General features: G+C 37.2%; 1 protein-coding gene across 11 annotated transcripts in view; it reads left to right on the forward strand.

The window, feature by feature from the left end:
• Positions 1-25,983, forward strand: part of ERC1 (ELKS/RAB6-interacting/CAST family member 1) — a 283,422-nt gene that overhangs the window by 119,419 nt on the left and 138,020 nt on the right. For 8 of the 11 annotated variants that reach the window (XM_027680687.1, XM_027680693.1, XM_027680689.1 and 5 more), the window contains 2 exons: positions 3,422-3,433; positions 24,512-24,647. In XM_027680687.1, coding sequence (XP_027536488.1) covers positions 3,422-3,433; positions 24,512-24,647 — 148 coding nt within the window. The remainder of the gene's footprint in view (positions 1-3,421; positions 3,434-24,511; positions 24,648-25,983) is intronic. The other 3 variants (XM_027680688.1, XM_027680690.1, XM_027680692.1) reach the window with 1 other exon arrangement.

Here is a 25,983-nt window from a genome sequence, read left to right on the forward strand (position 1 = left end):
TGTTTGATCAGTAGAGTGTAAGAGCTATGATATAATTAAAATAATTCTAAAACCCGAGGAGAAGAATTCTCATCTAAATAAGGAGCCTAGTTTGCATATCAGGGTTTTATTGTTGCCTGCCTTTACTACATCTCTTCCAAAGCTGTTTTGTAGCTTTGTTTCAGTTAACATCTTTGAGCAATATGAGGGTATCCATACTCACAAGCTGGCACAAAAGGAGTGAAAAAAAAACCACCAAAACCTCTCTTTTATACAGCTGGTATAGTAAAAAAGCATCAGATCCTTACATTGTCATGGAATACAGAAAGAACGAAAGGAATATCCAGTAATTGCCAGTAAGCCAGTGAAATAGTAATATTAGAGACCAAGTCTGTACTCTTAGATCCATGCATGCCTGTGCACATGGATGTACACACAAACCTTCTCCCTCTGTCTCTCTATCTGTTCTCTATCCCTCTAAATATCAACCCAGAAAGAAAGGAAAAGACCAGACATAGTTCTTTTTACCAAGAAAATATGTCAGAAGTGGTAAACATAAATAGCCTTTCTGCTTTGACAGACACAAGGAAGATCAAATGCCTATTGTTCCCTGTCAGACTGCTTTGAAGAAATGACAGTCGTAAATATACACAATCACTCACTGTCAAACAAATGGAATTCAAAGGTTGACTGAAAATCGTTACATAAACTTCCCCCTAAGTACATCTGAGATTAATTTAGCAGACTTGTTCCACTCCCTATGATATACAAGCATGTGGGAAAAATTGTAGCTGGAATAATCAACAGCTTTTAAAATACATTTTTCTTAATTAAAATACTGAAGCGTTCACATCTCACTAATGATTTTGATCTACACCCAGTGATCAGATTTAAGTCGGCTTTATCTTTAAGATTAACAAGATGGTATTTTAAAGGAAAATGGCTTTCTCTGAGACTACCAGTTGGCATTACAATTGTCTTATCTCCCTGTGTGACTGTTGCATCGGAATACACAGTAAATGGGGCTGGGCAGAAACGCTGCTGCTGGATCTTGTAAGGAATGCTGCAAGTGTGTGTTGTTGCTCGAAGGGAAAGAGTGCGAACTAAAACTTGTTATTTTGCTCTGCGATGAGCATGTGTGGGTATGGATCTGATCCTGCTTGCTTGGGGCTGCTGCCTGGGGCAGATGCTTGCTGTGCTCCTCTGTGCAATTTCACTGATGGAGCCCCGTGCACTGAGGCTTCACCTCCAGTCCGTGGCAGATCTCCATTTACTTCCTAATAACTGACAGTATCCGGTGTCTGCCTTGGTTTTAGTTCGAGTGATAGCACATGGACAGATTTTTGTCCGATTTTAATGTGCTTTCGGACATAGTCCTTATTTTTGCTTGGATAAATATTATGGTTATTCTGAAAATCTACATTTTGAAAAAAATACTTTGTACCCCTGTAAAAAAACCATGGAAAAAGGGGCTAGCAGTTACACAGAATGTATTTTGCTTTGGAAGAAAGAATTTATTCTGTAACAAAATGGAGATGTACCAATAATTATTCTCCATTTAAATCCCATGCAGCTGGCTAAATAATACTTCTGCAGCATACAGAAAATTGCAAGTGACCTTAGCATAGTTTTTTTACATACTGTTTTGCCTTCATCCTGTGCCAGCAAAAGATGCTACCTTTAATAGCAGTTGAAAGAACGCTACAGTTCATTTAAATTCTACAGGACTGTTCTGAGTTCTAGCCTGTACCTTTTTTCACTGTAAAAATGGAGAAAAAATATCACATCATTACAATAGAACCAGGAATTGCAAAGGATCCCTGAAGAACAAAATGAGAAGTCTTAAATTTTCATAATTTAGAATCAGTAACAGTCATAACAAAAGTGAACCTTATTTATTCCCATATCGAACCAAGTGTTTATTTTCACATTTTTCTTCCCTTTTGTTAAATTTGTTGAATTTCAGTCAGAATTAGTGACGCGTTTTTCTGTATGAATTAACTGAGGCTTTTGGAACATTATAACCTGCTTCAAGATCAAATGCTGAGATGTGGTTTTTGGCATTTTACAAGTCTCATCTTTCCCAAAATCCCCAAATAGCACAGCCTTTACAACAGCTGTCCTTGAAGAGCTTGATTGGAAGAATGTTAGTTTAGAAGCCAAAGAAAAGTACCTTTACACTAGTTAATCTGTTACAGACCAACAACAGCTGCTTGTACAAATTCAATACCCTACGTGGTTGATAGTAAAATTTATACCAGAAATAAGGACTTCAAATTTCATTTACATGCCTCCATATACCAAGAGTAATAAAGAGCATAGCAGTTAGCCTATCCTATAGAAATATTTTTCTCCAGACCGTATCCTGCCTTTTTAGAGCAAAATTTTGTCATGGGAGGAGTACAACGTGTGTTGTAGAAGCCAAATTGCCACTTGGGACAGAAGGACATTTAACTCGCCTCTTTTATGTTGACTGAAAAAACATCAAATTTAAACCGAGATTAAAAGCTCTGTATTTATTGCTCCTTGTTGCCTTCCTTGGGTGTTATCAGTGAAATTGCAGCAGATGCCCATGAAAGATATTGGAGACATTTGGGGGGAAAAAAAAGAAAGCAATAATGAACCTATGGGACCTCACGTTATACAGGGGACTCCAGCATTTTGTCTTGGTCAATTCTGCTGTTGAACAATGTTGGAGAGAACTGTCCAAAATATGCCTGTTTGGTCATTATTGTTTTTAGATTGCACCTTATACAGGAGAATTATATGGCAGGAAGAAGAAACAGATGCTTATTTTGTTTCTCTTTGGAAGGGTGTGTTCAATGTCAAAATTAAGAAAGATGAACTTTTACCTTTGACAAGTCTTCAGGTCTTGAAGACTTTACTCCGTGGTTGGGGTTTTTCTCCTTTCTGTCCAACAAGTCGGGATCATCAGCAGGAAAACCGAAAAAAATGTGTATCTTGCTCATGGAGAGAAAATAAGCCCCTAGAAGATGGCATAAAGGAACGCATAAGGTTTCATCTTGGATAGTCAAACTTGATATTTTCAAAATGTTTGTTAGAATTCTGGAAGAAGGATACTTGTTAATGATGTGATTTAAATCCGGAGTTTTCTATAGTCAGCTTATTTCCTTTTTCCAAGAACTGTTATGTATTGGAGACTATTTTCTCTACAGAAAGTTGCCTCTCATTGAAATGGTGTAATCTAATGTAAAGGTCCTTTTTTCTTTTCTTTCTTGTTCTTTTTTTTTTTTTAATTAGATGTCTATAAAACATGCAGCTCTGTGTTTGTGAAGGATTGTGTGTCTGTGTGTCATTACCTGATTTATATCTGCTTGTTTTGTCCTTTATTCTTGAACTGCTTTATCTCTGGACGCTGTTTTCACAAACTCTTAACTCTTTCTCTTTCGCATCTCCTTCCTGGATTTGCTGCTTCCTTCAGCCTCACCTCAAGGTCAGTATTTGCTTTTAAAGGGGTGTTTATAAAACTGTTGTCTATTCAGCTAAAATTGAGATCTTGGAGAAGATTGCACATCAAATTACATGATGGCAAAATAAAAGATCAGACATTTGGTTAGGTCTGTGTAGGAGGATGGGTTGAATAGGGTGTATGTTTAGAAGAAACCTGTACTTGAAGGGAAGAATTTATAAATCAATGTTGTTGTGCACTAGGAAGAAGGGGGAAGACTAACTAGTGAAGCCTTTAAAGGGAAAAAAATACAGGAACAGGAAGCTGAAGCAAGAGTTTAAATATTACTGGGTTTATCTGTTACTTTAAGAAGAAAAAAGATTGGCTATTAGCCATGTTCTCTGATACATTACATGCTGTTGAGTGCAAAATTGGTTCTTTTAAAATACTAGTCATATGTACTTTAACTGTTGGGTTTTATCATTTCATCTGTGCCTGGAACCTTGCAGTGATGTTGCAGAACTAGTTTTGGTGCATTTTGAGTGTGCTGTGCTGTCAGAAAGAACTAAGAGATGAGAGCTAAAGATAAGTAAATTAGCAAGAGGATAAATTTGTTGAAGGCACAAAGTGATAAACTACTGAAAAACCTTACCAAGAGACAACATGTTTTGAGTCTTTCAGTCATGGATCATTTTTCTATATTTATCTTTTAAAAGCAGTTGCTAATCATAGATTTTGGGATTTCAGTAGAGTAGCTTGGAGTAAATGTCTATGGTGTACATAATACAAGTCAGACTGCATCATCTGCTGACTCCCAGTTGCCGTTGAAACCATTTTGGATTCTAGTCTTTGCTGATGAAATCTGTTTGGTGAAGGCGTCCGTGACTCCTGACGAAGGAATGGTCATAATTGTTTCAGGCAGTGTCTTTGCCCAGGAAGCCACTACTTAATGACTGAAATTCTGAGTTATCAACCAAAATCTGACTTTCCTATTTGTATTTAACACTGAAAAATGTGGTGGTGAGTGGAATCCCCCACTGCTGCGGTGCTGCTGACGCCTTTAAATTGTGTCGGCATTCTGACCTTGGTTTGGCACAGACGTTGCACTTGTGGCCTTGTCTGTGTGTTTTCCTTCCTCCCACAGACTGGAAAAAGATTGGAAGTTAATCATGTTGTTGTCCATCAATACCTTCCGTATTCAGAGTATCATACTGGCATACTTGTAATTGCTGGGGAGAGGAGGGTTGTCCTGGAATGACCCTTTTTCTTCAGATCCCAGAGAACACAACTGGCAGGAAGTTTTTCTGCCCTGTGAGCATTCTCCTCTGAAATAAACACATTGTCTTCTCCTGCGCGAGCAGGACTCTCTTGGCCAGTCTGTGTTTGCTGGTTACCACCGTGAATGGAGCTTGGTGTGCTTTGTCTGGCTGACCAAGTCCTAGATGTTATGGAATAAATCTGTCAAAGTTGTTTCTGATTCAATCCATGTGGCTTTAGGCTTTTCACAGTACCTGTGCCTGTGCTGGAATTCACAATGAACAAGAGGGGAAACAATTTTAGGGTCTGGCTTTGGTGTGGATTCTTCTAAGACTTGGTGTGATTTCTCCTTTTCCAAACAATGTGACCATAACTTTAATTTCTCTCATTCAGAGCATATTGTAAAATTTGGCTAGAGAAGATATGGCTGTGGTTTGAGGTGGCCAACTGTTAGGAACTTTGAAGAGTTTTCTGTTAAGATATTAAAGAGATTGTTCATTCTGTCCTCATAGTTTCCTGATGGTTTTATTGATTTTTTTTGTTGTTGTTACTTTTTTTCATTCTTAAAATTAATTGCTAGGATGGTTTGTTGCCGAGGCTTTCATAAATTGGTTAAAATGAATCCAGAGTGTAAGGAAATAGGTGGAATGACTCCTCTTGGGACTACAAAATTCCTGCTGGCCAGGAAACAAAGGTAAAAGATTCTTCTAAAGACAAATAGGAACATTATATGGGTTGCAGCACCACTCATTTTCTTTCCTGTGTATTTCAGAGTTTGGCTAATTACCATTAACTGCAACATGTGAAGAAATAGCTCTTCTGTGAAGTTACATTTTGCCTTAGAAGCTACTATGGGAGCCAAAACTTTATTTTTCTCTGAATTATATAAAGCAGTTATTTTTTTTCAGACATCAAAGCAAATATGTCTCCTGGAAAAGAACTGACTATGTGAAAAATGTGCTAGGTATGTCTGTCTTCGAGAAACAAAAAGAAATACTCTGAATTATATCTGGTCTCATCAAGAACAGCTTTGCTTACTGTAGTCAGTGCAGTACCTCTGAATTTTCTGATCTATCCATTAAGCTTTCATCATCTCTCTCCTGTTGATAAACTCAGAGAATCAGAATATAACACTGTAATCCACATCACTGTTGCTGTTATGACATGTACTTACTGCTCAGAAGTCTTAAGGACCCACAGTGGATGTCATGCTGATTCATAGTAAATAAAATAGCCTTGGAAAGCGTGGGGATTAAAGCAGTTTTGCATAAGGAGTTTTTGCTAAGCATCTCTGTTGATGACAGCTTTACATAAAGAATTACCCAATGCTGGCTGAGTTCAAGAGTAACAAGCCAAATAACACTATTTTGATGTTATTACCTGCATCAGTGAAAAAAAAAAAAAGAAATATACCACAAAGTCATATGCTACAGTTCTTTTAAGCTGGTCTTTTTTCAAGGAAAGAATAAGCTATACTGATAAAGCAAAAGTAGGATTTACAGCTCCAAATTGGGTAACAATCAGCTTAACTGGACAGGAGGCCTCCCACAGGAGGCTTGTCTTTCAGTATCCTGCTTTCTACTGTCAGATTTTCTCTTAGTTTAGATCACATGGCTGATTGTACTGTCTTTTGAAGCAAGTAATCCAGTTCTTAAAGTTTTCTGGATTTTTTGCTACACCAGTGAGAATTGGATGCTATAAGAAATAATAATAAAATACTGTAAACCTTATTTCCACAAGCAAAGTGGCTTGGTGATTAGATGAGTGCAGGCTGGTGGCATGAATCCAGATAAAAGTCTCCTAAGAGTGTCCATGTAAAGTTAAATGTCAGTGTAACAACCCAAGTGTAGCCCTATAAAATCAAAGTAAAAACAAAATACTAAATCTGAGGGGATTATTTCAGTCCTTTTTCCAGAGTCCTAAATTTATATTAAACGGAACATGTCTAACCACCGAAGAAATATTTGAAACGTGTCATCCTTCTGTAAGAAAATGACAGATAATATTGCATAAAAAGTTAAGCAAGTTCAGGAAACTCAGGATAATATTCAATAATTGTTTTTTTAAAAAAAAAACACCAGAGTACTTAGTTACAGGGATCTAATCTATGGTACTTGTGGGTTTTTCAGTGTGCTGGAAATACATTTACACAATGACTCATATGATGTACATGCAGGAAGCTGTGGATCTGAGGACCGAGCAAGTGCCAGGGCAGTCAGGAGAAATTTCACTGGAAGTGTCGCTGGCTCTTTAGTTCCATACCTTCAGAAGACTCAAGGTCTTCATTCTGCCACAATGTTGGTCATTAAACAGTCAGGAGATGATAAAAACTTCAAGCATGTTGAGTCAGCAATGGTTAGTTTTAGCTCAGCAGAAACAAAAACATTGTCTTCAAAGAAGTTTCCGTTTAAATTTCCATGGCTTTCTCTAAAAACTAACAATCTCTAATGGTTGTTTTCTATCCAATATATATTTTCTTTAGTTCTACTTAGACTGAAAACAGTTTTATGGAATTCTTTATATGAAAAAGTACTCTGCTTTGCAAGAATTGTCTCTCCTTGAGAGTGAGAAGTAAGGCATCTTAGAGATGATAGTGGGTAAAGGAAGAAATGAAGGCATCAGACTTGGCTGTGAAGGTTGGGTGGTGATGAGTAGGTACAAAACAGAACTGGTTTTCCTAAAACAACTCACTGGCATAGCCTTTCAAATTTGCTTTAGGTATAGTGATTATTAGAGCTTTCTTCCTCTGTTTGAAGTGGAATCTGTACCTTTTCTGCCAAAGGCCCTCTTTTCTTGCCTCATTTGACTGCATCTTTTTAAAGCAAAATTATTCACAGCTGTACATCATGTCAGAATTCTCACTTTTCTGCAGTCTTGCATGATCTGTTTCCTACTACCTGCTGAAATTAGTTTAATTATAGGAAACACTGATGAGTTGTTTTTCTTTTTGTGTTATTGCTTTGTTTTCAGCACATGTATTCACAAAGGGTGCAGCTTTCCTGTGGGGATTCGAACCGATGCAGTATTAGAAAGACACATGACTGGATATGGCACTAGGGAGGATGTTTGTCTGTCATCAGTATGCTGATCAGTGTGAATTTTGGAGAGATCAGAGTCAAATGCTCTGAGAGATTAGAGAAATCCTTCACAATTTGCTTTTCTTCAGATATAACAAAAAAAGCCGTTTTTTTAACCATACTATTTGAAACATTGAAAGACAACGTTATTTTTAGAAAACATTTTAAAATGCGTCTGTATTCATATATCCCAAAGTTAACAAATTACCTAGCATGTCATCCTCAGAAGATTAACTGAAATGATCATTCAAACTTCATGCAACATTAAACATTTTGACTAACCCATATGTGTCACATCACATTTAGTCAAAGGAATAAAATCTGAAGGTTATTTTTCTTTTTTAATGGCTGACTTCTGTGCAAAATGTTATATTCCCCCCCCAATGGCTAGATTTTTATTTCTTCTAAAACTCTAAAAGCCAGGTAAGTATATGGACAGACAGTGAATGTAGTATAAATCTATGGTAAAATAGTCATGGTGCAAACGATTCCATAACTGACAGTACCACGAGCTTTAACAGATCCTGGGCTCAGCATTAATACAATACAGAGAACTCAGTTGGGCAGGAGACTTTTTAAAAGGTCAGTGAAAAGGGTGAAGAGCTCAGCAGCTGCTTTTCCTCCTGTTTTACTGGTAAGGACTTTTTTCGGATCCTTGAGTGTAGTGGCAGAGTGTGCAGGAGTGAAGCATTACCCATAGAATTGGAAGACCAAGTTACAGGCCATTTATACAAATTAGAAATATGCAGGTTGATGGAATTGGATCAGATACAAGGTTGCTGAGGGAGCCAGCTGATGTCATAGCAAGGACTCTTCCTATCATCTTCAAAAGCTCGTGGCTGTCAGGGAGAGTTCCTCATGGCTGGCAAACATCACACCCATCTTCAGGAATGATGAGGAGGATCTGGGGAATTGCAGGCCAATCAGTATAACTTCATGTGCTGGGAGGGTTTTGGAACAGATCCTCATAGTCACCTGCAAGCACCTGAAGGAAAAGGAGGTGATAGGGAACAGGCAGTATGGATTTACAAGGGCAAATCATGCCTGACCAACCTGATTGCATTCAGTGATGAGATGACTGGCTCAGACGGCAATCAGCAGTGTTCAGTGTCTTTTTAGTGATGTGGATGATGGGACACAACACACCTTCAATAATTTCATGGATGATAGCAAACTGAGGGGAGTGGTTATGGGGGTTATAGATTGAGTCCAGCAGGCAGGCTGGTGAGATAAGAAGGTGGTACAGCACATGACATGCAAGGAGGGCTAGAGAGAACTTGGTATGTTCCAACCTAGAAAGAGGAGCCCTGTGGGAGATCATACTGTGGTCTTTCAGCTGTCTAATGGGAAGGGCCAGGGAAGACAGAGTCAGACTCTTCTCAGACATGCTTAGTAAAAGGTGGAGAGGCAACAGACACAAATTGCAGGTTGTTCCATTGTAAGTCCCAATGAGATAATTGGCAGAAAAAATTCACAGTGATCAGTTAGATACGGAAACGTGCCCAGAGAGGCTGAGGAGTCCTCAACACTGGGGATCATCAAAACTCATCTGAACAAAGCTAGGACCAACCTGCTCTAATTTGGCCTTGTTTTGAGAAAGGTATTGAACCAGGGTGATCTTCAGAGGTCACTCCAACCAAAACTACTTCATGATTTTAACTTGCTATGGTAAGTTACTCTGTATTCTAGGACAAGCTCTACCATTTCTGTGTGATTTTGGTAAGAATGTGCTGCATAATAGTGACCGGTAAAACAGGATAAACAAAAGTTTTCTTGTTATCTCATAGCACTATACAACTGTAAGAAAAGAAAGGAGTAAGAAAAATATGTGGGGGTCCACTGAACTTTTATTTCTGGCAAATTTCTTCTTGTATTCTCAGTTTTTAAACAATTTTGAAAAGAATTTATTCTTTCTGGGATAATGTAGCACTGTGATATGTGTCAGTGTGGTATTAATAGACTTTTCATAAATAATCATTTACCCAGACATTTTTCTTTCAAGATTTCTAATATTGCTCTTGCCTTCTTCCCCATCCCTAAATACAGATACTCTCAAACCTTATTGCTCTTAATAGAATCAAAGAAGATATAGTTGGAAATTATATTTTGAATTCTTTTTTTGTGTTCTCCGTAAGTTTCTCTTGCTGACCGAGAGCTTAGACTGGGACAGTGACCTCACACCTGACAGGGTGAGGGGTTACTATTCTGCCTTTGTAGTTACCAGGTTTTCCGTTATGTCTTGTCATTCAGGTTGACAGAACCATTTTCCATTTGCAGTTTTCACATCCCTCTTTTTCACATCCTTTATCTTGCTCAGGCTATGGGCAAATAAAATAGATCAAAGTTGACTCTGCGTTTTCTTCTCAGCTCTCTTGTTGAGGCAACATTTTTCTGCTGTGAGATTTTCAGCTGGCTGGGAAGTCACTCCTCGTGTGTGTTTAGTCTGTGCCTGTGCCTAAACTGAAATCTTTTGTTCTTGTGTTACTTGTGAAGTTCAGGTTCCTTTTCTGACCTGCTCACAAGGTGACCTCACTGCCTCAGATGGGGACATTGGAACCCTCATGTTTCAGATGTGCCTTTCAGTACTTATCTTACCAACTGAGAGCATTTCTTCACTGGTCACTTAACTAATATTTTCCATCCTCGTTCTTGTGAAACCAGCTTTCCTAACAGGCCTGTGCATCTTATCTGCAAATAATTCCTGATCTTTTGGATGAAAAATAGGCTAGATAAGCATAGATATTTCATATGGTTTATAGATCCAGTGGACACTCCTATTGCTGTCACTCAATTAATTTGAAATTACTCTTAATCACATTACTGTAAAATGAAAATAATTTCTTATCCATGAAATCCTAAGTAGACTATTAGAGATGTTGCTAGATAAAAACATGCTGAACATTTTTAGGTTAAGGTTAAATTAGTAAGATCTTTTTTCCCTCCTTTTCCTTTCTCTTCTGTGGCTCTCTTCCATTTCATTGTTCTGACAGGGTGGTGTAGTCAAGTATTCCCTCCTTCTGCATGACATGTTCTTCATTTGCAAACAATAGAGGGCCCTTCTGTGCTGGAATATGTCAGCTTTTCTAGCCAGTCCTCTTGAAGTACCCCAGGCAATTCAGACAGATTTAATCATGCTCTCAGTGACTTACTTAATTTCCTTCTTATGCAGCAGATAGAATGTTCTTCTTAATTAAAAGGAATGGATTTTTTTTTCACTTCCTTGGAGAACAAAATCTATGCAGTTGTCAGTTTCTGTTCATGGCTGACTAATTAACTCCTGGCTCTGAGGGGTGAAGTGCCACCTATCCCTTTAGTGACCCAGCGCACTGCATTCAATGTAAAGTGCTTTTACATGGTACATTGTTATGCATCTATTTACAGTACTGGACAGACCTGGTAGAAATTGGGATTAAGCATGTTGGTAGTTTTAGAATGACACTGGGGTTTGAGCGGTGCAGCTGCAGCATCCTTCTTTCAAACATTTTGGAATGAACTTCATCATTACAAGTAACTTTATTCTTTTTATAAAAAAAACAAGATGGAGCATGAATTACAGACTTGAGTTGCAAAACACTCTCTGTAGATGGACAAGAAGAGCTTCATTTGGTCCCAGAAATTACAGCTGCCAACAACTGGCAGTTGCCAAGCTGGTGTGCTCAGTGCCAGCCTTGACAAAAGGTGCCAATCCAACAGAGAAGTGAGGCTGCTTTCCTACTAGTTCCTACTCTCCTGTATTGCTTAGCTCTCTCCTAGCATGTAAACCTGTGATTTCTCAAAGCTGTGGATTTACTGTAGCTCACCAGATGGTAGTTCTGAAAAGCACATGTTGTCCTCCTTCGTTTTCAGCATCAGTCCAACTTTTGGCTTTTTCAGTCCTACTGGTGCTAATAGCTGTGACCAGATTGTTTCTGTTCTGAGTGCCAGCAAAACTCAGATTGTCTGCAAACTTCCCTTGCTTTTTTAGTGTCTTGAGTTGTTCATGCCATGTCTGATGAAGTCCCACATGCTGGGAATAAAAGAGAGGTGACATAATGCAGCTTTACCCTATAAGTATCTGTAAGGGTAAAGAATCTTACCCATGCAAGCTTCAGGGGGGATGCTGTATCTTTGAAAATGCATTATTTTGGGAGCATCTCCTGTCATACATTTTCTCTTTTACCAATACTGTGTTCATCATTGGTTCTTTCCAGAGGCTTGCCTTGCTCTCTTATAATCTGCATTATATGCTCACTTTAGTTTGTTAGGTCTGTGATGCTTTAAAACAAGTGTATTTTGTTGAGTTTTCAGCTGGTTTTGCAGGATGTACTTGAATTCCTCAGGTACTTGTACCAAATAAATAATAGTATTAATGTTGTTAACTTAAAACTGACTGGTAGCTAGATATACACATTCAATTCACTTTTCAGTGTATAATTTTTCACTTTCATAGATAATCAGCAGAACATGTTAGCAATTTCACTTAGAAAACTGAATAAACAACTTAGAAATAATTTTTTTTATTACTAACTCCTTCTAGTAGTATATGTAAAAGATATCAGAGCAAACACTTTTTCAATATTTGGCATATCAGCATATTTTAAAGGATCAGTAACTCAGTGTATGGTGTCTTTTTGCATTCTCCTCTTGCCCCTTGTACAAAAAAATCTTTCTTTTCCATCATTTACTTCAAGGCAGTCCTGTATAAAAGAAAATGGGAGAAAGCATTAAATGAAGTTGCTAGTAAAAACTTTATTAGGCTACTGTAAAATGACACTTCATGCTGCAAAAGTGGCCACTGACTTGGAGTGTGAAAAAAAATGGATTTTCCTGGTGTATTTGGAGTACAACACTTATGTAATGACTGCTACATTTAATGTCATTTCTTCTTAAAGAAAATGTTTCATGATCATATCTCCCAATCACAGAGACTGTTCCCTACAGTATAAGCAATAGGCAGAGCTTTTGTAGGCACCATGCAGTGGCATTATATAAAGATTATCAGAGAGATGCAAATAACTGTGGTTTTTCACGCCTTAGTTTATGACATGCCTTCTTCCCTTTCTTGTATCTCTTGCTTTCAGCACAGATTTCTCATTTTAATATGGCATATGCAGATGTGTGCTCAAAGAGATGGGGCCTGGCACACAGTTTTTGACAGTTTGTTTTCCTTTGACTGCTTATTTCTAGTTCATTTTGAGTATGCTTGGATAGCACGAGCAAATGACAGCTGAAATATAGCTGAAGGAATCTGCTTTCTATTTTTAAATGCTTCAAACTTCAAACATATTTGTAACTTGGGCAAAAACCTTATAGTGTGAACAAAAGCCAAACATTTGGAAGATTATTTTCAATAAAAGGGGTAAGTATATGCTATTCCCAGTTTCAGGAGCACATATGAATTCCTGCTTTTTCATTATAGATGTAATCTTCCCCAGGTCCATTTTTATCTCTTTATCATACTTTTTTTTAAATAGATATAAATATCTCATACTAGTTAGTAAATATCTGCATGGAAGTTCTAATTTTGAGCCATACTGGGTCTGATTAAAGCAACATGCCTTTGAAATTTTTTAATTAGTTTAAAGGGCCTCTACACTGCTGCTTTCTTCCTTAGGCCTGTTTGCACAAGCAGAAAGCAATCAACAAGAAAAAAAGAACACCACCTTCAAAGGAATTTCAGTTGATTTCTTGAAAATTCCGAAGAGGAAGGAGTGTGTTTTCTTGTACGTCTTGGAATAGTGGAGGTTGCTTCTTAAATTAGAGATAGAGAAATTTTATTTCAAGGTAGAAAGGGACTGGAAATCTCCTCTTGTATTTCTGTCCTGTTTTGACCACAGCCTCAGTAATTGTATATTAGATTTTCAACATTGCTTATATATCTCAACCTCCATTGTGTATATCTTCATATAAAAAAAACCAGTTTATAGAAAGTATGTGATATTTGTGTTAGGAATATTCTTCTTGACAGCATAGGCTGTTGTTTGCTGATTTTTCCTAATGATTAGGAGTGTTCTCCAATTACTTGGAAAATTAGTTCATTGAAGGGAGGCAGAAAATGTCTCAGTGACAGGCTACATCAAGGCAATTGCCCTGATGGGGGGATCAGCTCAATTAAAATCTTAATTTTGCCTCATTTGTCTCAAGGTCACCAAATAAAAAGTAGTTCACTGGAGTATTATAATTGCCAAGATAAAGAATTTATCTTTCTGAGTACATATTCCAAGCTAGAGCTAATTTAATTAGTGAACTTCATGATCTCTAAGGATATCAGTGAGAATATATTTCAGATGTCTGACACATGGGGCATCTTGTCACCAGATTTTTTTCTTCTATTCTCCTTCATAATGTATTTAAAAATTATGTATGTATTCAAAATACTCATGGACATACTTCGTAGTTCTGTAGCAAATGCAGTTACTGTAGAATGGTAGAAATCCCTCCTCAAATGCATAAGCCAGTAACCTTGTCCATACACATTACCAAGGCTATTACAGCACTCACTGACTTCTCCAGAAACCCAGTAGTGTTTGCTTAATTTGCAAAATACTCCTTAGCTGTGTTCTGGAGTCCTGCAGTTGCCAGATGGAGAAGACAGTGTTACAGCTATATCAGAGAAGGAGGAACTAAGCCATCTGCACTGTTCATATAGGCTGTTCAGCCCAGTGTGTGGTGTATTTATTACAAATAATGCTGCTGTCCCCCATTTGCCAGGCAGTCAGAAGTCTGTAACAAATCATCTCAATAGGCACTCTTCATATTGACCTGACATGAGCTGTCAAAGCCACTGCTTCAGAATGTAGTTTATGAGGGGAGATAGCTCTTAATAAATCTGTTTGCTAAGCACCTGAAAGAAATAAGCCGAACATGCCATTCTGAGAGACATTGGAATCTCTGTTTGCTACCAGAAGTTGGTCTCACCCAGTGGATCCCAAAACAGAGCTGTATACTTGTCATCTCACATTCTCATGGTGAGGAAGATGTACAGTTTGAGGAGTGTGATAACATGGCTTTTCACTCAACCCTGTCCTTTTGGATACTTTTCGGAGTGTAGTCTCCAGGAATGGCCAGCTTTGGATCAGATTTTGTACTTTTTCATAGCTAACAGGGTGAACACTGTTCAATTCACCTCTGGAGAGAGAATCTGTTAGATTCTTGAAAACAATGTTGGTTTTAAGGAGATAAGCTAAATTATATCATATTTTTATTTAGGTATTTCAATGACATATAATCATCAGGCTTTTAGCCCTGAAATGAACTGGTTTACATTCTTTCAGAATGGTCCTGCTAGCATCACTGTCCTCACATCCTTTTCTAAGAGCAAGACACTGAAGGTTCTCATGCATGTAGTTCTTTTTTATCAGAAATCCTCTTCCACTGAGTTACTACATTCATTGTGCTTTTGTTTTTGTCCTTGGCAACTGTTTAATACCTTTTACTAAGGACTGGATTTTCAGTAACTGTCAGCTTAAAAGTGTGATTCTTTAACATATAGTATATCGAGATGACAGGATAATGTTCAGCTCTTATCCCAAATTTCTGCAAATTTTAGAAAGGACTTTCCTCTCTTCATAGCTTGTTAGTATACATATACATGTTTTAAGCTACTCTAGCATGGTTCTTTCTTAAATGGTCTGCTTTTAAAATTCTCTTCTTACATTTTTTTCTTTGTTTTGTTTCAATGGCTGATTTTTACATTTGATTTTTCTTATAATTACCATTTGTATCAGGTATTATTCTAGAAGGAATTAAAAGATCTCATGCCCGCCTGAAAGAAAACAACTGCTGTATTGTGATTTGTTTTCTTTTCTGGCTAGTGGGACTGCAGTTAAAAAAGACATGTGTGATCTTAGATCAGAAAAATACCCTATGAAACCTCAATAAAATGCCATTCATAGGGAAGATTTTATTGCCGTTCAGAAAACACGTCTTTCAGCCAAGTGGCGCAGGTCTCTTGAGCAGAGAGTGACTGGCTGTGTGTGATCTGTTCACAGGGTGGTTGGTTTGTGCACTGAAGTTAAAGAGAACAGCACCTTTGGGACTTCTTCCCACACTGTAAGGGCCAAATTCAACTAACCCAGCGTGTTGCAGGGGGAAGGAATCCACACCAAAGCCTAATCAGCCGTTTTATAAATGTCATTTTTGGCTTTGCATCTGTTTGCTCAATTAACAAAAGCAGAAGGAAAAAATACAACAGAACAAACTTATTTGTTGAACTACTGAATGCTTTTATTAAGGTCCTTGAAGTATTTTTCTTAACAAAGGAATACCCATGTCATTATTTCCCAGATTTATTTCAGAGTTCACCTGAAGTTTGTACTTTTAATGGTCCCAGCTTCAATAAAAACTAAAAGTTGCCAGGTTTTAAGGTTAAAGGTTTCTTTTCTAGTTCAATTACTGTTGGCTTTCAAAAATAGTTATCAAACTTGACATATAATTAATTTGATATTTAATCTCTGAAGTCTGATTTAAAATTTAACATCAGTTATGAAATTATGGTAACGTATTCATTATTTTCATTGCAAAGCTTGCTTGCTAGTGAGTAGGTGCTGAGAATTTAAATAGTTGGGAAGCTGCACATTAGTTTTACTAGTGTTTCTTTAGCTGCACATTAGAGGGACGAGTAGGTGTAATGGATTTTACCTACAAAACTGGAATTAGAGATTAGTGAAAACATAAGGTGCTAAAATGTTTACCTGAAGTGTTTAGAGGGTTTAATGTGTTGTATCTGGCCCTGTCTGGAAGTGAACCTTTGGTTTGCTTTAGTTTGATATGGACTTGCTGCACTAAAACAAAGACACTTCTGTTAATCTCTGCAGTTAATCCCTCAATTTTAGCCAGTTGTTAAGGCAATTTTCTTTCTTTTTTTTTTGAGAATACTCAGACAACAGCATTAGACTTCACCACTGTTTGTATGCAGTTGGGCTACTGCCTCATGACAGGAGAGCAGCCTAGTTAATTCTGGTTTTGTTCAATTAAGGGATTGAATGAAAAAGATTTCTTTTCTCTGAAATAGTTTAGTTTAATAGTACTTGGAGCATGCATTCGAGACATGTCATCCTTGGTTAGATTTTTTTTTCTGTTTATGTATTTATGATGTACCTATCTCTAAATTCACTGACTCCTGATGCTGCACCATTTCACTTACCGTGAAGTAAATTTTTTCCATGAATGTGTGTTCCCTACTGATCACTGAGAAATAACATTTCACAGGTCAAGCAGCACCTGTAGCATTCAGATTAAGTCTGTGTGGTTTTGATCATATTTCTTAGTCTTCTGCTGCACTGAATCAGATATTAATACCAGAAGAGAAAAACTTTATTTGAAACTGTATTAACTTGTAGTTTTGCGTTGTATGGCAAAATGTAGGAGGTGGTTGCATTTGACCATTAACAGATTTAGTTTCAGAGAAGCTTGAAACTGAGGTTGAAGGCCTTTAATTACTCCTAAAGAAATTATGTTTAAGGGCAGTACCTTGGTGCAGTTATCTGTAGTGCAGGCTGGTAGCTGTTTCTGGGTAGGACTTGCCTATATCCCCTCATGAAACATCCCGTGGAGCATTCATAACTTGTGACACCTTATTACTTGATAAACTTTATGCATTGGTAATGATTCAAGTGATAGGTTTCTTTTCTGAGGTGTTTCTATATTATAGGAGGGTTTGGATAACATTTTTTATTACACTGAGTTTCTAGATTCATATGGCATGTGGTCTCCTTTCCTGTCTATTCCTATCAGCTGTTTTTTGGAAGAAAATCTTCATGTTGTTTTAGCTGGAGTGAGAGATGTGCTGGCTAATGTGCTGACTGCATCAAGAAGTGTGCATTGATATCATGCAGATAATTCTTAATACTGAAGAATGACAGTGACCTGTGTAAATTTGAGATCTGCTTCTAGTCTTTGACTTCAGCACCTCTTGATTCAGACACTGTTAGGCTAATGTTCCTGAAATTTGGGATAAGCTAGTTTCCCACAGCTTTCTAGTCTTCATCCCTTGCCTCCTCCAGTGCTGACCTGAACACATATTTTGTTTTTAAAAGTCAAAGTTTCCTAGCCTCAGGAAATGAAGTCTACCCCCCATCTCTTAAAGCCACTGTGGGACAACTTGACTCACATACAGCAGAACAGTTAAATTTTCAAGGTCTGCTAGTATTTTCATTGGCATATGTTACCTTGTCATATAAATGGCACAGAACAGCAAGGAGCAGTGTACCAAAATGATGAGAAATTCTGGGAGAAGTTCTCAGCCAGAAGAGGTAACTGAGTGCCGAACACGAACAGCTCATTTTGACTGTGGTGATTGGTCTTTTAGCTTGGATGCAGAGTGCAACAGAGGCGGTAATATTAAACCAAGCTGTTTGTAAACCATAATGAAATTATTGTTTCTTTTGGTTGGTAATTAAATGCACCATTTTTTTGGCGTTATTACAGTGTTTAGGGATTGTTAGGAAGCTAGTTAGGAAGCTGGAATTGCTAGATAACAGCCCAATAAAGCAAAGAAAAAGGCCCAGATAGTGCTTACTGTTGTAAAAAAAAATAAACCCACCCATACAGAATTCCATGTAGATCTTCAGCAGTGTGTCATTCCCCTGATCCTAATTTTTCAATGCATAAGATAAGGAACTTAGTTTAACCTTTGGCAACTTTCTTTTGACTGTCAATCAGGCACCCAGTTGTGGTGATGGGACTGTGTGATGTGGTCAGTGCTGTTTCCTTGATCGCTTATTTACCTTCCTTTCATTACTTTCTTTTTCTTGATGGTTAAGCAATTAGGCTTTCCAAACACTGCCTTTATTCTCCATGGTTTGGTGACTAACCACTGGTATTGGGCAGGTGAGTTTTGAGGAACTGAAAGCCAAAGCAAAACCTTTCAGAACAGGTTTTCTTCTGATTTTCAAAACAAAGTAGCATTTTTGGGAAGAGTTTCTCTTTGGTTTCCTTCTGTTACATGTCTCAGAATGTAAATATTTTTTGAGTACCAAAACTACAAAGAAACCAAAAACAAAACAAAAAAACCCCAAACAACTCAGCTGTGTCACTGCATTCATTATCTTTTAAATTCATAAGTTATGTTTAACGATATAGCCAGCTAAAATATTTTGTGTGGGCAGACCTTAAAAACAAAGAAATGATAAAGGAAATTGTGGGGTAAATGTATTCAGTTGGACACTGTCCTGTGAGGTTACATCAGTGCAGCTCAGATCACAGGCATCCCATTGTGTTGATGTCATTAATTTTTTTCCAGTAAAAATTTCCTGGTTTTCTCACCCATCCAATCATTAATAAACAAGACTGCTAATAAAGGTGTGGACAACTTAGCCGGTTGTTTCCTGCCTTCCAGCAACTCCTTCTGTAATTTTTTCCCATTATAGCGTGTTTTACACTCTGACCTGAATTGCTGTATTGTGGTCTTTACTTCTCTGTATCTCTTAAAACTACAAAGTGCTTTGAGATCTTATGCAATGGTATCACCTTCCTCAAGGAGGGCAGTGGAGGTGCTGATCCCCTCTCTCTGGTGACCAGCAATAGGACATGAGGAAGTGGAATGAAGCCACCTCAGAGGAAGTTCAGGTTGGACATTAGGAACAGGCTCTTCGCTGTGAGGTGGTTGGGCACTGGAACAGGCTGCTCAGGGAAGTGGTCACAGCACCAAGCTTGACAGATTTCGAGGAGTGTCTGGATGATGCTCTTAGTCCATATAGTTTAGTTTTAGGTAGTCCTGCAACAAGCAGGGAGGTGGACTCGGTGATCCTCACGGGTCTCTGCCAACTTGAAATATTTATGATTCTATAATATACATTGTAGAATTTAATATTTCATCACACAAGACACATTGGCAATTTTAAACTAAATAATGTATTAATTCATTGCATACAGTTTCCTGTGCAGGTTTTTCCGGTAATGCTGACTGTTGTTGTCAGTGTAACTTATGTTGGGGAGCAAAGTGTGCTTTAAAGAGACCGAAGTTCATCTGTCCGTCAGGATTAGTAGCTGCAGCAACAGTGGACTGTCCTGTGGGTGGTGGTAATGCTACAGCAATGAAGGCTTGAGCTAAGCAATCTTTCTGACATGGCTGACTGACACATAGAAATATTTTCTGAGTGCCTCAGTCAGATTAGTAAAACAGGCTGCTTCTATAGCAGTGCACAAGCTCTGCGTGTTTTTTACTAGTGTGTATATTCATTGTGTGAAACACAGTATATGTGTACACATTTTATATTGAAGGGAAGCTTCTGTGCTGGTTCAAAAGCATTGTAAACGTTTACTTGAGTTGTATTATTGTGAAAACACTGTTGTGTGTTAGGCACATAAATGTGAAGGAAAAATACATTAAATTGGAATATTAAAATTCAAATTACCTTATGCATATTTTCAGTTAACGTTTTATCAACTCGTCTTTTACAAGAGTTATGGCAGAAAAGATAACCAGATGAGGATAATAGCTTTCATTACAGAATTAGCAGCTATATATGCTGATGTGCATTACAGTAAATGATAATGAGATTAATGTTAAAATGCAAAAAATATTGACATTAGTGCAGAAAAAATAATCTCATAAAAGCCTTAATAAATAATAGGGCCTATATACCAGTTGGTATTATTAGGGAGGAAAACTTCCCAAGGACTGACAGGTAACATTTCCACTTTTCAGGGATGCTTGGTGGTCCACTGGTCTTCTATTGTTTATATTCATCTTCCTGTTTTTAAATTATTATAAAGTGTGAAATCTTCTCATCTGAAAGTTTTTATTGCTTATTGTGATTATTTGACTTTATTCCTCATGGTGTTTGGCTAATCCCTCATCACTGGAAATTCAAGAATTTCATAGAGAAGTGGGAAGGTGTTGCTTTTTTAAAGTGATGCAGCTTTATTTCATTAAAGAAAAAGTAAAGTCATAGAAATTAACAGCTATTTTCAGTGTCCAGATTGAGAAGTCTTAGGGGCTTTTTCAGCAGGCGTATGGCTTAAATTCAACACCCAAAATCAAAGGATGTGAAATTATTAATTCTGGAAATCTTTGCCTGTCTTTCAACTAAAGACTTTGGGATTTATACTTTTAAATCAGAAGCATGAATTTGATTCTAATTCCTTTAATCTAATATATCCCATTGTAACACTGCTTGGCATGACACATTGTGAAATGGAGAAAAATTCGAAGTAATGGAGAAGAGTTTCCACTTTTGAGTGCAAAATTTTTTAGGAGCTGTACATCAAAAAAAGTGATTATCTGGAAATTGCTATTAAAAATGCAAAAGAAATTTTTATTTCCAAAATGGGTGAGATTCTTCACAGTAATTCAACATACTAAACATTCTCATTAGATTTTTCTTCTTTCATATATGACTAGAACAGTTTCTGTTATTTGATTTGAAATGGCTCTGAGAATAAACATCTGAGATGAGGTACTTCTGCTTTGTTAGTTTTGTTGTTGTTTCTGCTGGTTCCAGTGGCATCCCTCTTTAAAGCTTTGTCTCGTTGAACATGAACTGCCTCAGCAACTTCTGTTAGAATCACCATCATTCTCTTTGTTGTCCCAGTTTAAAAAGATATTCCAATGTGAATAAGTACTTATGGTAATGCTTAATGCTCTGTGTCTCTCAGAAATTCATTTGCTCTTTGATGAGAATTCTGCATGCACGTTGCAAACTGGTGTTTGCTCAGTTGCTGTACATGTAAATACTGATGCTTTCCAGAAAACACTCATAAATCTCTAAGCTGTTGCTGTAATTGTAAATAATTCATTCTCTTTTTGCTATCTTTAATCTTGTGGGGTTTTTTTCTGTTTTAATAAAAATACTCTTACAGATTAAGGATTTCTTAAAAACTCTACTGTCCCTTTGATAGGGCTATGTGCTATATATATGTGCAATTGCATTCAAAAGAGTTAAAAGAACATTAAGTTTACAAAATGAGTCTCCTAAACTATGGGAATTCCAGCGCTTTGTTTCTTTCTTCAATCCTAATTAGCTTCCTTGTGCACATATATTATGAAAAATTTTCCTCTTGAATCTGTCCTCATAAAATGTACCAGTTGCAGCATGCTCACTTAAGACACATACTTGCTGTATTTTATGTTATTGTTCCAGTTCAGTATGTGGTCCAATTCTGCACATTGTTCAGTGGTGGTGTGAAGATGAAATTGTTCTCTGACAGACCCCTATTGCAGTATTTAAAACAGCAACAGAACTGTCTTACTGAGCAGTGAGTTGGGTGATTCCTATTAAGCAAGCTTTTGAGTTCTCGTGATATTAAAAATATGTGTGTGTGTGTATTTAAATATTTTTAAATATGATTTGCATATATAAAAAGAGGATTCTTTGACTCTGGCTTGAAGAAAAAGCATTCTTTACAGAATCACAGTATGAAATCTTCAGGGTTTCACAGAACTTTCTTGGTGCAAGTGTTCAAGGGCTGTGGACTTGTAGATGCTGAACCTTTTGCACAATTATCTGCATGAAGTGCTGTAAAAGTGAGAATTATCATTTGGTACCATGGGCATTGAGATGGGATGAGATGTGCTTTCATGCATCAGTTGACTCCAAGCCTTTTAGGTTTATAGATTTGGAGTTTCATGTCACCCCCTCAGTTTTGTATAGTTAAACAGTTGGGGAAATTTTAGCTCATGCCGTAGGTACCTGTATAATTTGAAAGGTTTATTGCCCAACTTTTTTTACTTTTTCACGTCAAAGGTATGGAGTGATAGTTGTATCTTGCACCATAGTTGATTCAAAGCCAGCTTGAATATGGCTTTGAGCAACCTGGTCTAGTGGAAGCTTTAGTATTACAAGCACTAGGTCATTTCAAAACTTCCATCTTTTAAGTTTATGAAAGTTTGAGTTTGTCTCAAAATATCTACCTAATACATTAGAAAGACATGAATTTTGGTTCAGACATGAGAAGGTGGATGTCAATAGTATATATTATATAATATCCTTATAATTATTCCTTTCTTTGAAATATGTATTTTGTTTGAAAATGTTTTGGACCATGCAGGAGATTATCAAATTCAGACATACTTTGATGAGGGTTTTGGCTTTATTAATATTGTTGTCTCTTACCTAACTAATAGATTAGAGAATTAAAGGCCAGTTTCCTAATAGATGAATCTGGCTTTGCAAGTTTATAAAAATAATTAATTCTGCTAATTTTAATTTAGAAGTTGAATAAAAATTCTCATACGGAATTCAGTGTATTGGGCTGACACATTTTTATTTTCTGTGCTGCCTTAGCTGTACCTTCTATTTTTATTTTATTGGACACATAGAACTGTTTATTGTACAAGCTGAGTTGGTGCCAACATAATATTTCCAATAAGTTGTTTAATCACTGAACAAGTCTGCTTTCAAACTGGGCAATGCACCCGTTGCCAGTGTGCAGCACTGGGTTAGAACAACTTAACAATTATACTGGTTGTGTTTAAAGAGCATCCTGACTCAAATCAGCTGTAACTGTTGGGCAGGGCAGTTAAGTATGCTAATAATTTTTTAACATCATCAGAAAAGGACTTTCCATTTTTATTGGTCTCCGGAGGCCATCACCACTTTTTCATCGTAATAGAAGTTTGTTTAGCACCAAGGAAAACTTGCTGCCTTTGCAGTTTTCCCAACCTCAGTTGGCTTACATTGGAAAAAGCAGAGCCCAGAGTTGAACATACATATTTTTGGAAGAACTCGAAGCACTGACTAGCCATATGCCACATAATTTGAACATATATAATGCAAAGAGATATGTTCTTGTTCGTACTTTTGTTATGAGTTCTGAAGAAGATATTAAAGTAGGGTTGTTTGTGATCTGTTCTAAAAGTATTTCTGAAATACAGAAGAAACATTCTTCCTTCTCTATGTGGGTAACATACCAGATATGAAGCTGATGTATCATTCCGTTTTCTAAACAGTAAATTAAAGAGATGTCTTTACTACTTGCATGATGTTTTGGGGAAATCTTGCAACCAAAGAATCTGTCTTTTATTCCAAAATCCAAACTCCAGATATAATTATGGAGAAAAGGGCTGAGGAAGCAAAGCTTGCCTGTTTTGTTTTGATTGGACTAAAAGTTTAGACTTAAGTTCTCTGTGGTCAGGAGGCTGAGATTAAAGGGTCTGTAATTAGATTCAATACTCCATGTGTCTTAATGCCCTGGAAGGCCAAACCCTGTCTGCAGGCAATGGTAGTTGCCAGGATCATCAAAAATAGTTCATAGATGCAAGTGAAAAGGAAATTATGCGTGCTTTCTGAAATACTTTGTTCTTACTTGCTGTGTCTTGTTTCTGTAAAAAGAAAGGATATGAAATGCCTCAAAATATCTAGAAAACAAGTAGAACTTGAGGAAGAAATTGTTTTACTTCTGGAAACAGATTGTTTGGTTCATGTAGGTAGTCCTCTATACTTAAGTCATGTTTCAGTAGTTTTTCCTTTTGATCCTCGTATTTTCCTCACATTAGATAAAGTGGTACCCAAAACAAAATAGGTTATTAGACGTTTGTGTTTCTAAATGTATGTGTGTGTATGAACAGAGAAATGTTTTCTGCCACATAGTCACAAGGGAACAGGTGCATCTTTTGATTAATAGTTTATACCAAATAATAATTAAGGGGTTTGTTTCAGAAATTTCCTAGTTTAGGTTAACAGCTTTTTTTTTGGGCTGAATTAACAGTTGGGGGTAATGCTTGAGGATGAGTTTGGTGTTGGTGACCTTCTGCAAATGAAGTGATGGTACTGGATGGTTCCACTCTTCCCTGGTCCAGCTGCCCAGCACTGGAGCCATGGGAAGCGTGGTCCAGAACACGGTCTGAGTGCTCTTCTCTTTTTTACAGGCAAGTTAAAGATCAAAATAAGAAAGTAGCAAATCTGAAGCACAAAGAACAAGTGGAGAAAAAGAAGAGTGCACAGATGCTGGAGGAGGCCAGGAGACGAGAGGATAATCTTAATGACAGCTCCCAACAGCTTCAGGTAACATGGGAATTGAATTAAAGCAATTTGACCAATCAACTAGGCTTAGCTACCTGGCTCTCCGCTGTGCCTGCTGATCTGTTTTCATAGCTGTTACCTAAGAAATTTCTTACTGATTGTTTAAAATCCTCTCTCAGTTGCCTTCATATCTTACTCTATTTTCATAAGAGGAAAAAATAATTTTAACTGTCAACTCGGTTATGAAGTGCATTGCTGAAATAATTTTGTCAGTTCTGTGTTGAGATTGGTGTGGCATATCTTTCTTCTCTGCTTTTCTAACAGCCTTTTTCTTTAGCTGTTTTGTGTATTTTCCCAGCTGGTTTTACCTTATAATGCTGCCTTTTCTTCAGTAAATGAAAGACAATCAAGTAAGTATTCTTGGAGTAAACTGGAATTGTTGTGGCGTTACTGGAGAACCATGTTTTCTGTGTGTACTCATCCTTGTTTACCTCATGAATTCTGCATATGCAAATATGCAAACTAGTCAGTTTGCATTATCTCTGAAATGATATCATGCTGCTGCCTCACAGAATTATCTGGTTACATCTAATCTGCCTGGGCATAAGAAATTCATTGGTATGAAAGCAGGTCAAATATTTCTCAGTGTCCTCTATGTTGAGATTAGCTGTAGATGGTTTACCAAACGGTAAGTTTTCAGTTGCTGTCATAAAAATGTTAAACTGCTGGCATGAAGTAAAACAAAGATACCACGATGCTAAGTGTGGAGATAATAGACATTTTGCCTGTGACTAATTTACAAAAATAACTTTCTTTTTGGTGAGTGAAAATAAACATGGAAACAGTACCCTACCCTTTAGGTCTTTTAAAATTATATTTTAAATGTTTAAAGAGCACCTACCCTAGGTGTTTTCCTTTATTATTCCAGTTTCCTTTGTTATACCTATTTCTTGTTACCAGCTACATATCTTAATATATTGACAATGAAGACACAGAATACATCCTAAGAGTTCACTAGCAAGGACAAATCCTCTCCTTAATTGAAATAGATACTTCTTTACTCTGTTCTGTGGGATTCTGGGGGGATGTTTTCAACTAAAACTTTGAAAGAACCACAGAAACATGTATCCATGTGGAATACTCTCAGATGCACCATTTTGTGGTTTTGCCCCTCAGTTCCAGTCCTGGGAACTGAAATAGTTAAGTTCCAAGTGTATGAAAATGATTTCATAACTGCAGACCTTTATAAAAGGCGGGTATGTGGGATTTCTACATCTGCTAATGGGCTTTGTGGCTGTAATGCTATGGCAATTCACAAGGTTGTCGTTATGTGGCAGCTAAGTTTAAATAACACAATCCTCCTGGTATTAGTGAAATG

This window comes from Neopelma chrysocephalum, unplaced genomic scaffold (genome assembly GCF_003984885.1).
Source record: "Neopelma chrysocephalum unplaced genomic scaffold, ASM398488v2 Primary Assembly neopelma1_59, whole genome shotgun sequence".
In the NCBI taxonomy this organism is placed as follows: Eukaryota; Metazoa; Chordata; class Aves; order Passeriformes; family Pipridae; genus Neopelma; species Neopelma chrysocephalum.